Consider the following 17,405-nt stretch of genomic DNA (forward strand, 5'->3'; position numbering starts at 1 on the left):
GGAGATGACACTCATGGTGGAATACTTGCCTAGTCTGGGCTCAGTCCACAGCGCCAACCAATCAACAAACAAGATTCAGAGAAAGGGGAACGATTGCCCCAGCTGTGTTCCCACTGCTGTGTGCTCACTGATGACCCCACAGGTATCCAATGCATTGCTCTAATCTGATGGTCACACAGGTAGCCCTGTTTAAACTACAGGAGTCACAAACCAAAACCAAAACTCATGAATCTGGAAAAGGAACCGGAGGTGATAAGCGATGTAGATAGGGCCAGGATGGAGGTAAAAATGAGGGGGCCAGCAATCAGAATACGTGTGTGCACTGAGTTCTCAGCAGAGTACTAGTCCCTCAGTGAACTTAGTTGTCCATGTCCAGGTGGGTTACATATTGGGATGCAGTCACTGTTGCTAACATAGAGGAGTCACAGAAAGCAGACAGGCATATGATCTTTTCATAGAGAAGAAGATCCTGAAAGCCTCAGAATGAGGAGCTTTAGAACAAACCCATTACGTTTTATATTATTATTATTCATGTACTTGAGGGTTGCCTGGAAAATAAGTCTGGGGTTTTAGAATACAAAATAAGGGTGGTAAGACTAAAACATGGCGAGCTTTCTCTTCTTCCCAACAATTCCCAAGGTTTGCAACGGCGTGCTATGAGGATGAAATACTCTGACTTCAGACAAAAGTTTCATGACTTCTCTCATTTTCTTTTCCAAGTTATTGGAAGCCGAATTTGCTAGAGGACAGCTAGAATTAGATAAATCACTCTGCAGCCAAATATTAACAGTGTCTCAACTAGCCATCGTGTTTCATTGTGTTTACACTTAGCACAAAGCAGGGAAGCAGAATCGAACACATTGAGTGCTATCAACATTAGGAAGACAGCTCAGTGGGCCACAGCTAATCAAGATTAAATTGATTTAAGTACACATGTAAATCTATTCTCTGGGAGTGAGCAGTGAATTGCAGATTGCAGAACCCGGGAGAGCTGACCATAGAGTCCTAGGCGACAGCACTGAGCCAGTGTTCAGCGCCATGCTGGATGCATGGGAGAGGTGAAAAAAATATTTGCTGAGCGAAGGATCTGTCAGATACCATGATGCAACTATTTTAAATATTTTTCTTTATTATTTTATGCATGAGTGTTTTGCTTGAATGCATGTCTGTATACAACTTGCATGTCTAATGCCCATGGAGGCCAAAAAGAGGGAGTTGGATTCCTGGAACTAGAGTTGCAGAGTTTTGTGACCCGCCATGGGGGTGCTGAGAATTGAACCCAGGTCTTTTGGAGGAGCAGCCAGTTCTCTAGACCTGTGACTGCTTCCAAAAGGCTTTTTAAGATTTTGGTTTTCATTAATGCACACTTGTAACTGGGCTACTTAAATCAACAGAGCCACATCTACGCCACTGCACCTCATCTTGGATACTGCCCAATCAGAGTCTCCTTCAAGAAGAGAGGGACACGTTTGGGACACACATCCAATACACACACAAACACCCACACACATACACCTCTGACACACACACCTCCAACATACACACAGAAACACACAACTCCAACACACACACACACCCCTCCAACACGCACACACACATACACACTTTTTAAAATCACATCCAAGTTGAAAAGTTAAAGTAAATAAAAAAAATAATAAAGGAGCAGACAAAATACAGGAGAGATGTAGAAGTGTTTGAAGAAATCGTTTGACACGGCGATCAGGCTAACCCTGTTCTGGCCCTGAAAAGTAAGATGAGAACCCACTGGGTGGGACTTATGTGCTCTGTTCTGGGGAAATCATGACAAGCTCTCCAAAATGTACATGCATTTCTCTAGGAGTAATGAGCTCCCTGTGGCCAGAACTGCGCCAGTGGCAGCTGCACTTTTATTGAAGGGATTTGTGACGAGAGATACATTAAGTGGATGAGCTGTCCTGTTAATATTCTGAGATTGTGCAAACTCTAGGAAAGCTCCAGGGTGCTGAAGAAATTGCTTTGTGAGTGTCTTAGAGCGTGACCTTTGGGCTCCGTGCCCCTCAAAACTTTGCAACTGACAACACATCGCTACTATGACGGCTCTCCTAACCTCTCGAAACGACTCCTTCCCCCATCTTTGATAATTTCTGTGCCTCCCTTCACCGCTGGTTTCTCTGACTTCTCCCTCCACCCATCCTCCTTAAACCTTACATACGCAAAAACCATTACAGGACCCTTGTGAAACGGGGCTACATTTACCCTGGCCACCCAGAGGATTATTAGAAAAAAGTTGCTTGGTAATTTCCTTTTGTATGGGGCACCAAAGTAGAGGAGTGACCATGACCTAATACATGACCCATAAAAATAAATCAGCAAAGACAAACAGAGTTCTACCATGGAGGACACTGATAGCAAGGAGGCCTTTTAAAATGTATAATGGCTTTAAACGATGACCCAAGCTGGCAATGATGCTTTTCATCTGAGACTTTAAAGTACTGGAGAGTAAAGTCATTTGTCGTAATGCCACCTCCCTGAGTGCCTGCAGGCCAGGTTCCTCTCAATCCTCTACCCGGGCCAACAAAATACTATCACTTCTAGGACTTTAAAGCCGGCACCCTGCCTCATTACTTTAAAAGTCAGCATGCTATAACATTTTTCTTACTACAAGGTCCATTTCTTCAAAAGCACTTTTTGAACATTCCTTCCCAATGTAGCAGAACCTCATATCCTTCCCTCTTAGGTTTGGTTCGATGGGTTTGTTTTCCTTAAAAGTCACCGGAATGGCATCTAATCAGTTTCGGCAGTTTGGGTGCTGTGTCGCCTGGTACACAGGCAAGCAAACATAGCTGTGTGCCATCAGCTCAAGTCCCAGACTGTGAAGGACACACACAGGCTAAGCTTAGAGAGAAACGTCCTCCACGTTTTTTAAAAGGTGTGATCGTGGGTGACGATGGTTCTTTTCGGATACAGGGAACATGAGGAGGAAACAGACTTGGCAATGCAGAAAGAAATTAAGGCGATGATCATGCTGGGACCTGTCCTCGAATAAAGAGTTTAGAATTGATCAGAAACCACTAGGGAGCCAGGTGGTGGTGGTGCATGCCTTTAATCCCAGAACTCGGGAGGCAGAGGCAGGCGAATCTCTGTGAGTTCAAAACCAGTTGGTCTACAGAGTGAGTTCCAGGACAGGCTCCAAAGCTACAGAGAAACCCTGTCTCAAAAAATGAAAACAAAATAAAACAAAAACCCCTCGGGAGCTACTGAAGGCGTTCACCTGCTCATCCCTGTGCTTGCTTTAAACAGGCAAGAGCTGGGCTGGAGACACGGCTCAGTGGTTAAGAGCACTCCTTCTCATAGAGGCCCTGGAATCCCTTCTCAGCATCCAACTGGCAACTCTCAACTGTCCCTTGCTGAAGTTCCAGGACATCTGACACCCTCTTCTGTCCTCTGCCTGGGCCACACACAAATACAGAGCAGATAGCTTACATCTGTGCAAAACCTTCACACACATATAAGTAAATCCAAGCATACATACAAGAGGGAAGGATAGGATCAGAACATCCTATAGAAAACTCAGGCTTCCCATCCCAAAACTCTACAAAAAGACCAACGATGAGAGGGTGAGCCAGAGGCCTAAGAGAGGAACTCAGAAAAGCAGCAGAGGAGGCAGAGTTCACTTGCCACTGGGGCATCTGCCTGCAGCTTCCAAGTCTGCCTGGCTGTGTCTTTTGTACCAGGCAGCAGGATTAGTGGAACACCAAGACTGTGCTGAGCATGGGAACCGATGGCTCTGCAGCTGGAGAAACAGAATTATGCACACAGGGAACTTTCCCTGGAGTGCTGACCTGGCAGAGGTGTGGTGTTCCGGTGTCAGGGGCTGGCTTCCGCATGCCAGGAGCTCTGAGAAGAGGGAGCTTGCATGCTCTCTCCCTCTGGGGAGGTCCAGAGGTACCCACCCAGAGGCTGCAGGGTCTCTGTGACTGCTGAGGACAAGCTGACTTTCCCAGTAAGTAGCTGACTGTCTTCTGGGGTGGGCTAAGGACTCAGAGGATATCATATAAAAACATGAAGGCAGTGAAGTAAGGAGTTTGCCATAAAAGAGAAAAATGAAAGCCATAAGAAAAACCAAAATTATTGGATCAAGAATGAAGAATGGTAAACATTAAGGCACTCGATAATTTTTCTAACAGACACTGTGAAAGTTTCAACACACACACACACACACACACACCTCCTTTCCCCCTTTGTCACAAGTCTTAGGTCCTTGAGGGAATGTGTCATTTGGGAGACTTGATTGCATAGGCACAGAAACACAGGCCGAATACAGCACTCCTTCAGGAGGGGCTGGGCACACAGGCAGGGCTTGCTGTGGGCTGGGACTGGGAAGGGCCACTCTGTCAGCTTTTATTTGTGTGGAAAGCTTTAAATGACGTCATCTGATTGTTCCCTGAAAGTTCATATTGACAGCCTTTACCCCACTGGGTACTGTTTATAAAACTCCTCACAACTATCCAGTTGGGAAAATAAACCATGACCCACGTGCTGTGCGAAGGTCTGTTAAGAGTGGCCTTGTGCCTAAGCACTGTTTCCTTGGAAATCCAAACAGATCTTACTTTGGGGAGGAAAACTGAGAGTGCTTGTTTGACTCTGTGTCTTAAACGCAAGCCTAGGCTCTTAACCTGTAAGTACGGGGAGAAGTAGCCGTTCTACCGAGAACCTGTTGGCTAAAACTGTGTATGACCTAATTCAAGTTTAATAGACAAATGGCATTTTTATGGGCTTGTAAAACACCAGGTATTTGCAAATTGCTCTAAGCAGTGAAGTAATTGAAATCTGAAAAAAAATTTAAGTGGTGCTTATGTTTGCTCTTCCTCTCTTAGCTACCGTACGTCTCCGACTCCCGCTGTGTAGCCATTATCTTCAACTAGTCTGTGATGCTGTAAATAGGAAATAAAGAGGTGAAGATTCTGTTGCATCCGAGATTAGAAGTAAATCTTCGTCCTTTTCCCAGGGGCAGTGACTCAAACTCTGGAGAAAGGAAAGAGACCATAGGAAAAGGGAGGGAGACTCTCCCCATGTGCAGTCATCGGCTTCTGTCTTTTCGGACCATGTTTCTTGCTTTTATTAAGTCTTATCAATACTTCAGGGAACTTAGCATTGAGCTACCACAGAAGGTGAAGCTCTTACAAGGTCTTCTCCGACAGGAAGCACACACGGTGCTGACCATGCGGACATAAGAAAAGCTCTGTCAGAGCCCTGCGTGGCATCTGTATGTCACAGAACGTGATGCCAGTTCTGTCCCTTTCTCCACACAGTTGTCAAATGGAAAAGCAAAGCTAGCAGAGGAGGTCAAAGGAGGTCAAACATTGAACCTAGAAAATATAATGCGGGCGCGGGCACATATCATTTCCTTTGGCAACATGGCGACATCGTAGTTTGTTGGCTAGCTGGCCTCCGTGACAGGTCTGAGTTGGCATCTCCAGGCTTCTGAACAGGCACTTAGGAAAGACACTCCGAGTTCCTTCCCACAGATCACAGGGGTCAACAGCAAAAGGGACTGAGATGTGTGTACTAGCTTTTAGTTTCCACTTTCAATACAAATGTATTACATTTTGGGATGTGTGTATGTGTGTGTGTGTGCGTGCATGTGCACACACTCCACAGCCTGGGTCCTCAGGTTATCAGCAGTGTGTGCCTTTACCGGCTGACCCATCCTGTCAGCCCCACTTTCATGGTTTTTTTTTTTTTAAATCTGAATAGTGGATATTTCTTGTGGAAAACTTAGGTACTGAAGATGAACAAAAAAGAAAAAAATTCATGAGACACTCTGAAATTATGCAACTAGCACTGACAATTTTCTCTGGAATGATGCATATATATATATGCATTTATATATATATATACATTTTCTGAAAGATGATATACTTGCAGCTTCCTTTTGCTTTTTATTCAATAAAATACCAAGAACATCTTTTTATTCTTTTTGTATAGAACTTTTATTTTTTATAAAGGTTTACTTTTATTTGCTGTGAGTGAGTGTTTATCTGTATGGATATGCACCATATGTATGCCTGTGGCGTTCACAAAGTCCAGAAGAGGGCATTGAATTCCATTGCTAGAATTACAGAGAGTCATGAATTGTCATGTGGGTGCTGGGATCCCAAACCGGTGCTCCTAACCACTGAGCCGTCTGCCCAGCTCCGGAACTATCTCACAGGGACTTGGTTTAGGGTTGTGCTTCAATCCAAGGAGCCCATCGTTCTCAGATGCACATGCTGTGCAAAGTGTTCATTAACAGAAAGATTTTGAATGAATATTGTTTAACATTTTTTTTACTACATTTCATCATTTATTGTGTGTGCTGATGCATGTACATCAATAGAAAATAATTGTAGCAATTGGTTCTCCACTTTGACAATACAAGTCAGTCTTGGCAACAAGAATGCGTATCCACTGAGTCATCTCTATGGCCCTGAAATGAACGTTCTTTCCTTCTTAAAATATTGGTTTGAATTTAATTTTAGTGCTCTCTCTCTCCCCGTGTGTGTGTGTGTGTGTGTGTGTGTGTGTGTGTGTGTGTGCGCGCGCGCGCACACGGGCACCTGGAATTATCTTGGCAGGCTCATCAAGATCTTGGAAACAAATCATTTTCGTCTTTCTAGAAAAACTCAGGCAGCAACTCTTCACTCACAAAAGGTTGGCTTTCAGGATCAGATTTTAGCTCAGGTCCTAGCATATTCAAGACAATGGAAAACAAAAATGCAAAGCTGAAAGCCAGAAAATTCTAATTCTTTAGTCAGTGCATAGTAAGATGGATAGGTCTGCCTTTGGGAGAACAGAAAGGAAGGTCACGGTCGTATGTCTCTGTTTTCTAGACTGTTAGGGATGGGTTGCTGAGGGGCCAATGCTACATCTAAAGTGTGATGTGAGATACACTTACAAAGCCCTAGCTGTGCCCTGAAACACATAGCGCTGGGGCTCGGGTCTCAGTCCTGCCGCTTACACTGATCTGAGCAAGCTCCTTCGGTTATCTAAGCTTCGCTCGCTGCCCCAATGCTTATTCTAGTCTCATAGGGTTGCCCTACGCCATCACAGCAACCGAGAACAGCACTCATTGTCCTGAAGAGCTCGCCGGTACTTGTGCTTGGTGAGTTACTGAATGCATACCTTTAGGAACGTTCGTGAATTTTATCTGACTTTCCGATGGGGGAAGGCTCTGTCTATTCATTAAAGTTGTAGTGTTTATTTTTGGATTTGCTTGCACCCTCTGTTTTTCCATCCTCGCGAAACACCCCCAGAAGGAAGGACGGTCACCTGATGGTACCGCACCATGCCAATGATAGCGACTGGCACACAAAAGGTGGTAACTTACTTAGTATTTGCGGTTACCACCCACATTCTGTCCAGTGGTCCAGCCCTCAGACCAGAAGGTCAGTTAGCCAGAACCGCCTCCCTTCCTCTCATCTCGTCTTTGCTTGTTTTGGCTCCAGCCATCCTCCGCTACCTGAAGAAGGATGGGAAGATCCATTTGGTGGTTTTCAACAACTTGCAGCTAGCTGATGGGAGGCGCCACAGGATCCTCCTGAGACTGAGCAATTTGCAGAGAGAGGCTGGCTCCATAGAACTCTACCTAGACTGCACCCAGGTGGATTCCGTGCGCGGGCTCCCCAGAGCATTTTCCGGCCTTGCCCGGAACCCGGAGTCCATTGAACTGAGAACATTCCAGAGGAAGCCACAGGTAGGAACCCACAAATAACTCTCCAAGGTGGAAAATGGGCTTCCATGGCCCCAGGTAAAAAGGCCTGTGGCAAGGAAGCCATATCAGCTCATCGCTGCTGGTCCAATGCTATGTATTAGAGTCACTTGTGGAATTGTAAAACATTTGTTAGCTAGCCCTGCCCCCAAGAAAAATAAAATCAGAACATGAAGTTCTGGTGTCTAGGCATCAGTATTTTTAAAAACTCATATTTAATAGAAAGTCAAAATTGAGAGCTTCTGTGTCTGGAGAAATAAGTAGATTGTTGGGAAATGGCTTTTCAAACAATTTTTAAAATTTAAAAGGAGTAGCAAAAATTAATTAAATTATCTTTATCTAATAGAATTATGTATTTTCATTCCTTTTTAAAGTTATTATTTATTATTTTGATGCAAATAACCAGGAATGGTTGAGAATTACCAAGCACAAGAAACATCTTTTTCCCATAAATATTGGCTCTTTTGTTAACAAAGATTAGCTTAATGATGGCTCTGTTCAATGAAGTCTCAAAAAATTCACCAACTCTGTCTTCTGTTTTATGCCATGTTGGTGGGAGTTTTTAGTTGTCCTATCACCAAACCTGCTATAGAAATTGTCACTTTTTTCATTTTTTGTTGTATGTATGTATATATGTATTATGTAGTATGTATATATGTGTGTAATATGTATATTATGTATGTGTATATGTATGTGTGTTATGTATATATATGTATGTGTATTATGTATGCATATATGTGTGTTATGTGTGCATATATGTATGTGTGTTATATATGTATATGTATTGTATGTGTTTGTGTGTTATGTATGTATATATGTATTGTATGCATGTGTGTGTTATGTATGTATATATGTATTTAGCTGTGAGATGCTTTGATTCCTATAAAGAACTGGTGGCCATTTTTTTGTCCATTGTGATGGTTTAGCTCTAGTCACAGTTCTTGATCTGGTAGAGGAAGGAACACCAGCACCAGTCACCAGATTCCTCTGTTTGGATACCATGTCGTGGTCTCCTGGGCCTCCACACTCATTTTACACTTCCATTTGGTTTTTTTGTTGTATGCGCTGTCTACATCCAGCAGAGGCAGGGGGAGAGACACAGGTTTCCATCGGTTGTAGGACTGCAGTAATGTTTTAGGTGGTGATGTGAGAACTCTAAGCTGGTCCATGCGTGTTGGAAAGCATTGTTAAACAGAAATTCCAAAAAGGTTGAAATCTACCGGGAATTTTTTGGTTTGTTCTGATTTTTAGTAAGTTATAAAAAAATGTCTAAATTTATATAGAGAAGACAGTTAATGACTAGAAATACGTGATTGACTTCATTTCCGAGGCCCCCAAATCACCCAAGAGTGAATGACAGTCACATTTCCGCCGCTGATCACTTTAAAAATTGGTGTCTACAATCAGATCAGTTGCTAAAAGTCAGGACCCAGTCACCCCAGGTCAACACAAACTATACTCGGAATTTTCCCCAAAGTTCTGCCTTCTTAGACCATCCCAGGGACCTTAGAGCCTTGGTCTCCGTGGTCACACTGTCCAGTTAGTCAACAAATTGACTTGTTGTAGACATTGAGGACACCATCAAAATCAGATCCACACAGCCTGACATTCAATTCAGTACGTGTTACTGGGTTGAATCTTGACTAATTTTAAAACCAGAATTGCTCTACAAATGCTTAATTTTCAAGACAACGGTGATCACGACACGTTAGCAGCTGACATGAACTTTTTGTCATAGTCACATAGAATCCCTGAGTATAAGATGAAAGAGTCAGGAGACTGACATTGTGGCCAACAAGGAGAGCCTGACAGAAGGAACGTGGCAGTTCCGTGACAAGTTCCTGGTGATCTCAGAATATAGCCTTACTCACTCTCGTAGCCAAGAAAGTCAAAGCTTGCTGTGACAACCTGGAGCCCAGACACCCTAAGAACAGCCCTGCTGCAAACTGAATCATTATTTTGTTGTAACCTAAACTCTATAAGCAAATTCCAGGCAGTCCTTGAGAGGCTCCTGCCACAGGCTGGCATGTTGACTGTGATGGAAAACACCCTTTCAGATGCCAGTGTTTTCCTAGGCAACTGGCTACTTTCACCCTCGCTTCAGTCCCAAAGGTGGGGCACACAAGGCTTTCGGGGAAATGTGAACCTACAGAAATGATGTAAATGCCTGTGTCAAGTACACAGGGCTACTCTGTTAGCAACGTGTGCTTCTGCAGGCACATTGGCTTTAGGACAGCGGCAGTGATCTGTGGTATGCATGCAATTGTTTTTGTTTCCTCCTAGGACTTCTTGGAAGAGCTGAAGCTGGTGGTGCGTGGCTCGCTCTTCCAGGTGGCCAGCCTACAAGACTGTTTCCTGCAGCAGAGTGAGCCTCTGGCTGCCACAAGCACAGGTGTGGGCTTCCGGGTAGTGTACACACACCCAGCAACACAGACACACGTCCAGGTCCCTAAAGGGGCTGGGTCCCCTCGCCCAGATGTGTGCTGGCAACGTGGCAGCCCCAGAGAGTGCATCTGTACAAATCAGGCTCTTGGGAAAAGCCCAGGCCAAGGAATCTTTTCGCTACTCTTTTATTTTGCTAACTCACACAAATTCAGACCAACCAGCAGCACCAGTTCCATTATTTTGTTAGAAGAATTAGATGAATTGTCATAAATTGAATTCAGATATTCTAAGTGTTTAATAATCTTGTCATAGCGATTTTCACTCACTTAGAAATGAGTGTCACCAACGTGACATGGAGGTGTGTATGCCTGTATTTCCAGTACTCAGGAGGCTGTGGCAGGAGGGTTGCCAGTTTGATACCAGCCTGGGCTATACAGTAAGACCCTGCCTGAGAAAAGCCATAGACTAGGGATGTAACTTGGTGATACAGTATTGCAGAGCATATATCAAGTAGTGCAGAACCCAAGTGATGCTGGCTGAATGTTCCTCACCTTTGGCTGTTCCTACAGGAGACTTCAATCGACAATTCTTGGGTCAAATGACACAGTTAAACCAACTTCTTGGAGAGGTGAAGGATCTTCTGAGGCAGCAGGTAAGAAAACAGAGGCCATCACTAGTCAAGCCTGAATATTATAATAGCAACTTTCTGTGTTGGTAGGAGGAGGGGCAGGCCCGCACAGGCAGGGAGGGACTTTGCCCTGAGCCACACCTCACATAGCTCCACACAGCCCACCAGCCCAAGGCTCAGTTTTGTAAATGGCAGCATGCTTGCAGTGAGCCTCCATAGCCAAGGAAGTGGGGGAGCCAACGCAGGCTCCTTGAGTACTGTGGGAATCTTTCTTGGACAGTTGTACAAGGATGCTTTTATTTTGCTTTATATCAAGTATTCCTTTGCAATATTTTCCTTCTGCTTCTAAAGGTCAAGGAAACATCATTTTTGCGAAACACTATCGCTGAATGCCAGGCTTGTGGTAAGTGCTTCTGTGGTGACCGGGGCGTTCCGAGTGGGGCGTTGCGGTGCAGACTAAGGATCTGAAGTGCGGCCACACGACTGTAGCTTCTGGTCGTTCTGCGCAAGAATCCATGGGAGCGGGAGGGGAGTCCCTGAGGAAGCCAAATTTTGTTGTGTACCCTATATATGCCACATGAATTAATAATCCTGTGGATTGAACTGGTCTTGTTTTCCAGGTCCTCTGAGCTTTCAGTCCCCAACCCCAAACACACTGGTGCCCATCGCTCCTCCTGCACCCCCAACTCGCCCAACACGCCGCTGTGACTCCAACCCTTGCTTCCGAGGCGTCCGATGTACAGACACCAGGGATGGTTTCCAGTGTGGCCCCTGCCCGGATGGATACACAGGGAACGGGATCACCTGCTCTGATGTTGATGAGGTAAAGGCTCCACCGGACAGAGAGGGGCTCCCCGGGGCCTCTCCCTGTGGATTAGGGGCCACCTGAGTTGTCCTCCAGCTCCAAAGAACTGCTTCCTTACGGATGCTTGGAGTCCCCAAGATACCATGGGTTGCAGCAGGAAGGTACAACACACAATTGTGGCCATGGTTGTTACCTTGTCCATGTTTCCAGCTTTTTACTTGGCCACCTTGTTACACTGCTGAAGTTTCTACTTCCCACTCCAACAGCTGTGTTGATTGTTTCTCTGACACAATCTAGATTAGAAATCTATATTAAAAATTTGCTCACATCAGTCAGTATAAGGGTCCTTGTCCCAGAAGTTGTGGTAGCTTTCTTTGAGCTTCTTAGAAGACAAGAGCAGAGGGAATCTTACAGCAAGCAGCTCCGTTAAGGAGCATGCAGGCGGTACAGACAGAGCTTCAGGGGAAGCTAGCAGAACCGTCACCCAGCCCCGAGTCTGGTCCTGTATCGGTGTCCATAGCTGGTAGCAAAACTGCCCCAAATGTGCCTTTGCCTGGACCCACAAGAAGGCTGAAGAGAGAAGCTGAGGGGCGGCCCCTCTCAGGTGGGTCCTTCAGGCTAACATCAGTTTGGCTGACCACTTCCCCAAGTAATACGAAGTTAGGCTGGTCTCCAGGGGACCCAAGTTGGAGAACAGATAACCGCACATGTTCTGCAGAACTGTATCTGGTTTCTATCGGTGAGCTGGGATTTTCCTCCTTCTTGAAAGGGCAGGAAATGCTCATGTTTTTTACATTAGTTAAAGTTTGCTTTTTTCTTTTTAAAAAAAAATAGATATCAGAACCCATCTCTTAGGCTGCATCTTTTAAGTGACCTCAGAACAGTCCTGGACTGGAGAAGGCAGGGAGGCAGCCCCTCCCTGAAGGATGCTATTCAGTTGTAGAAACTCCCTGCCCTGTCTCAGTTTCCCAAGGTCCTTTCATGAAAGGATCCACCCTGCTAAATAGGGGTCATTTGAAAGCCCCCTACTGACTGATGCAGGGAATTGTTGGAATGTTGGGGGCAGGGGGGTAGGGAGGGAGACTGGTTAAAGACTATTTTGATATTGACACTGTCTGTAACATAGTGAACAGGGCAACCCAAACTGGAGGAATGAGGGATTCAACACATAATTGTGAAATTGAAAATTTTTAATTTCCTTTTGTCATTATTTTTTTTGCACCCAGAATATAAAGGAGTAAATTAGCATGTGCAAGTAGACAATGGAAAGTTCCAGAACTAAAGACTGAACACTTTCTTTCCCCAGTGCAAATACCATCCCTGCTATCCAGGTGTGCGCTGTGTGAACTTGGCTCCGGGCTACAGATGCGAAGCCTGCCCAGTAGGCTTCACGGGGCCCATGGTGCAGGGCGTCGGGGTCAACTTTGCTAAGACAAACAAGCAGGTTTGTGAACAGAACTTTTCATTTCAGACAACTCCCCAGTTTCCCAGCATAACCCTTTACTACCTTGAGCAGCCAGTGCCTGGTGGCGTATCGTGGTATACGGCAAGCCAATAGGGGAGATTTTTGACTCATTTCTGGGAGCGTATGCCCTAAAGTCTGGAAGGACGAAGCTGTTAAGATTGGGATAACAGAGTATGGCTGGGAAAGCAGAAAATGTGGAATAGCAGATGTGCGGTGTGATTTCAAACTTCCTCTGTTGATCGCCTTTGGATATCTTGTCCTGCGGAATAAATTGAGAACCGGAGAGGCAAATCAAAGCTTGGGGAAATGAGATCACTTTACAGGGCTGCTATAAGATGAGAGGGTTTGAGGAGTGGAGATAATCCCCGAGGACGCCTACCCTTTTCCTTATGTAAGCTGTAAATTGCCAGAAAGCACCTCAGTACGGCATGACAGTCCCCATTTATCTCCAAATGTTCTACTCTGTCTGGTCATTATTTAACCGACTGGCTGAGAAATACTTTTTGATGTTTTCAGCCCTTAAAGATGGTTGGTCTATAAATATATTTTACTACCTTAGGGAAGTGATTAGCTTTGAGGAAGGGCAAGAGGGTCATTATTTCCTTGCTGCTTATCAAAGCATTCTGGAGGGGATCCTTTTCCAGGCTAGAAAAAGAAAGCAACGGACAGAGGAATGACAAGCAGCCAGCGGGTAATGAGCCAAGTTTTGCTTCTCTTCTAAGAACAAAATCTCTCAGACTAAGCCAAGGAAAATAGACAAAATGTCATATAAAATGCTTGATATAAGCTGGTAAGGAACACTTCCCAGTAGATGTCTGGCTATGAATATATATATATATATATATATATATATATATATATATATATGGATTTCTAACCCTAACTGTGTGTGTGTATGAAGGAATCACTTTGCTGGAATTTTATAATAAATTTTAATCGCTTGCCAAGGACAGTGAAATCAAGGAAGGCAGTGTTTCTAGGCTGTCAGGGACGTCGGTGTCAGCACACCAGCTCATGCGCATCATGAACTCAGGAGACCTTGTCTGTATGTATTTATCCTATGTAAAGCTAAGGTGCATAGAGAGCATCCCTCTCCACGACACAGAGATGGACAAACATCAGTAGCTCAAAGGAGCAAGAACATTTGACTTCAGCTTTGGGACACACTTGACAGAGGTAAAAATTGCCTACCATGCAGGACAGCACCAAGTTTACACCATTTACAGTTAAAAACTCCAAGTCTGTGTTGCCTCTAAAACAGTTATTAGCATAAAACATAACTATTAACATAAAGCATAAAACCTTCCTGAAGCAGTAACATCGCAGAGCTGTGGCCAATAAGCACACCAGAGTGTGCAGACACCCAACATCAAGGCCAGTGGGATTTTGCCCAAAGGCAAAATCAGGGCTACTACAAAGATGTGATGAAGGAACATGATGCTCATAAAGCACATAGAAAGGACCCGTGCTATGGTGAAAGGAAAGGGTACTGTTAGGGAAACAGACCAGTGTGAGCAGTATTCAGATGAAGCTATTATCAGTTTGTGTGTATGTGGCTTTAAGGCTGACCACTCTGCACCCAACAATCGATAATGGGACGCACACCTGGGAGAAGCTCATTCCTCTCCCATCAGTCAGCGGTGGCCCTTGCTTCTTTGTCTAGGGGTAGGATCCCACGGAATTTCCTCCCTGCCATGGTAATATAGCCATCGATATTGCTATTCTCCTGGTCTTGTTTATGCAGCCATCTCTAGGAGAAACTGTTTCCACAGATGATTTCATAATATCCTGGCTCTTACCATACTTCCATCCCCTCTTTTCAGATGTTCTCTGAGCCATAAATACAGGAGTTATTTATTTATACTTATGCATATGCATACATATATGTGCTTGTAACAAATATAATCAAAGAAAAAGGAGCTATCAACTTGAGAATAGGGGCCATGGGAATGTCTAAGGGAGGGTACCCTAGAGGGGCTAGAGGAAGGAAAGGCAAGGGAAGTGATGTAATTCTACTTATATTAAAAATATTTCGAAATAAATAAACAAAAAGCTCAATAAATGTATCTTTTTAGGAAAGGGAAAAGGGGTATTACCAATTAAAAGTATAACCACTGAATTTAATAGCTCAATAGATGACATGTGTATGAAAATGTCACAATGAGACTCATTATGCATACTTAGTATATGGTTAAAAAACAGTTTTTAAAAACTCACTCAAAGGGTGAAACAGATTAGACCCCACTAACTTGCAGTTCACAAGCTAAGGGGCGAGTCTGAAAACACCTCTCAGAATTTAGTGACAGTACATAGGATAAGCAAGAGGCCATGGGCCTAAAGGAACCATTACAGGAACACCCATGTTTTATCTGATGGTAGACCCAAAGACAGACTGGAAATAGCAGAACTGGAGGGAAGCTGAGAACTTTCCAGAATTGAAGGGAGATGGGCATCCTCAGAAGTATGCTGGATATTGGGCAGGAAGGAAAGGAAATATGACGTAAGACCCTGGAGTAGATAATTTATGTCGTCTTCTCTGAATGGCTTTAAACTGTGTGAGGACAGTTAGCATCTGCAGTTAGATTAAGTGGGCAAACGCCTAGGGAACAACATCAATCCTCCCTTGACATCCTACCCGTGAGTCTCCACCCAGAAGTGGCAAGACAGGAAAACCCTGCACCTCTCTTGTTTAAGCAGTGGTCTGAGATATCTTTGAACTTTCGTACCTAGGTGTGCACTGATGTTGACGAGTGTCGAAACGGAGCGTGTGTTCTGAACTCTGTCTGCATCAACACTTTGGTAAGCGTTTCTCATAGCAGGTTCAGAGGTGGGTGGGTGGGTGTGGAGATCATAGCTCCAAACACGCAGGCCATATGCACATGTAACATTTCGTGGTAGAACGAGGGCAAGGCTGTGCTGAAAGCCTGTTTACTGAAGGAGTTATTTTAGAATTCGTTTTTATATTAAAAAGCCAAGTTCTTCATCCTTTGTCAAATTTTTCTGTTCGTTGACAATTAGTTCCTGTTCTCATCACTGTCGAAACCCAGCTAAGGAAGGAAAGCTTCTTTGGGCTCCTATCCACTGTGGCAGGAAAGGGGTGGCAATGACAAAGACTCTTCTGTGCCGTGTGGCAGCTGGTCGCCATGTGCCCACAGGCAGGAAGCAAAGATGGAAAAATGCAGGCCTTCAGGTAGCTCTGTCCTCTGCCACCTTCCTGGATGGAACCCCTGAGGCTCAGACTTGGGCTACCTTCCTTGGTTAAACCCTCCTGGAAACGCCTCATATTATACACCAAGAGCTGGGTCTGCTCGGGGATGCCAAAGCCAGTGAAACTGATGGTGAAGCTCGGCATGGTTCACCTGAAGAGCCTGTTAGGTTCTGTTAATGGTTCCAGATTTTACTGGTAGCTATGGGATCATCAAACAGTAGTAGTTTTTTATTTCTTTTAAAGAAAAATTTTCAAAAAGTCATTTGCATTTAATTTAAATGCTTAGCACTTAGGGAAGTCTGTAATTTGAATAATTTGGCACAGGCTTTATTCCAGAAGTTTCTATTAACTGTGTGAACATTAAAGATGGAGCAGAGTAGAATAACAACAAAAGAATAACCTGAATCTTCTCGGTTACCAAAACGTTTACAAAAGGACGTCTTTCTAACGCACCATAATTCTCTGGGAAAGCTGGTTAACTCCCATCTCATTCTCTTGCAAGCAGAAGTCCTCTATAAACATCATCACTTCCTTTAGTTCTCAAGAGAGCCCGATGAGTGGACAGTAGTATTGGTGCCCAGTTTATGGACTAAGGCTGCTGCGCAGGGATGTTGCGCAATTACGCTGAGGCCACACATCTCCTTAGGTTCCCGGTCCTGCTGTCAAGCCTGAGGCATTCGCCAGTATGCTATGACCGCTTGGGAACATAGTGGTACTTATGCCTTTTAGATTTTTTTCCAGGACAAAGCTTGGTATAAAGGTAATTACAGAAGCCACCAGAGAGAGGAAAAGCGGACAATGGATAGAATTCCAGAGAACCCCAAGATGAGGGGGTAGGCAAGAGAAAAAAGAGCAGAAGCCATGAAAAGGAAGGAGTTGACAGTATGCCCAACAAACTGACAGATTATTCCAAAAATCACTGATGAAAGGACATCAGCCTTGACAGTCAAAAGGTCAACAGTCACTAAAATTAGCTAACTGTCGATTAGCCAGTCAGTTGAACTTCGTGGGTGAATACACTCTGAGGTGCCATCATGCAGTTGTGCTGACCATACTTAAGTGATGTATTTATGTGTAAAATAAATATTCAAAATGAAGGGTGAAGGCCACACTTGTAATACCAGCACCTAGGGGCCTGAGGCAGCAGGTTCGCCCAAAGTTCAAGACCTAAAAACAAAACAAAGA

General features: G+C 44.4%; 1 protein-coding gene across 1 annotated transcript in view; it reads left to right on the top strand.

Annotated features, from left to right (window-relative positions):
* Positions 1-17,405, top strand: part of Thbs4 (thrombospondin 4) — a 45,416-nt gene that overhangs the window by 9,569 nt on the left and 18,442 nt on the right. Inside the window, exons 3-9 of the mRNA XM_041663399.1 lie at positions 7,467-7,714; positions 10,013-10,121; positions 10,684-10,766; positions 11,094-11,145; positions 11,363-11,565; positions 12,854-12,991; positions 15,743-15,811. Coding sequence (XP_041519333.1) covers positions 7,467-7,714; positions 10,013-10,121; positions 10,684-10,766; positions 11,094-11,145; positions 11,363-11,565; positions 12,854-12,991; positions 15,743-15,811 — 902 coding nt within the window. The remainder of the gene's footprint in view (positions 1-7,466; positions 7,715-10,012; positions 10,122-10,683; positions 10,767-11,093; positions 11,146-11,362; positions 11,566-12,853; positions 12,992-15,742; positions 15,812-17,405) is intronic.

Source organism: Microtus oregoni, unplaced genomic scaffold, assembly GCF_018167655.1.
Source record: "Microtus oregoni isolate MIOR12 unplaced genomic scaffold, Mior012 000014F_ref0000157, whole genome shotgun sequence".
Taxonomy (NCBI): Eukaryota; Metazoa; Chordata; class Mammalia; order Rodentia; family Cricetidae; genus Microtus; species Microtus oregoni.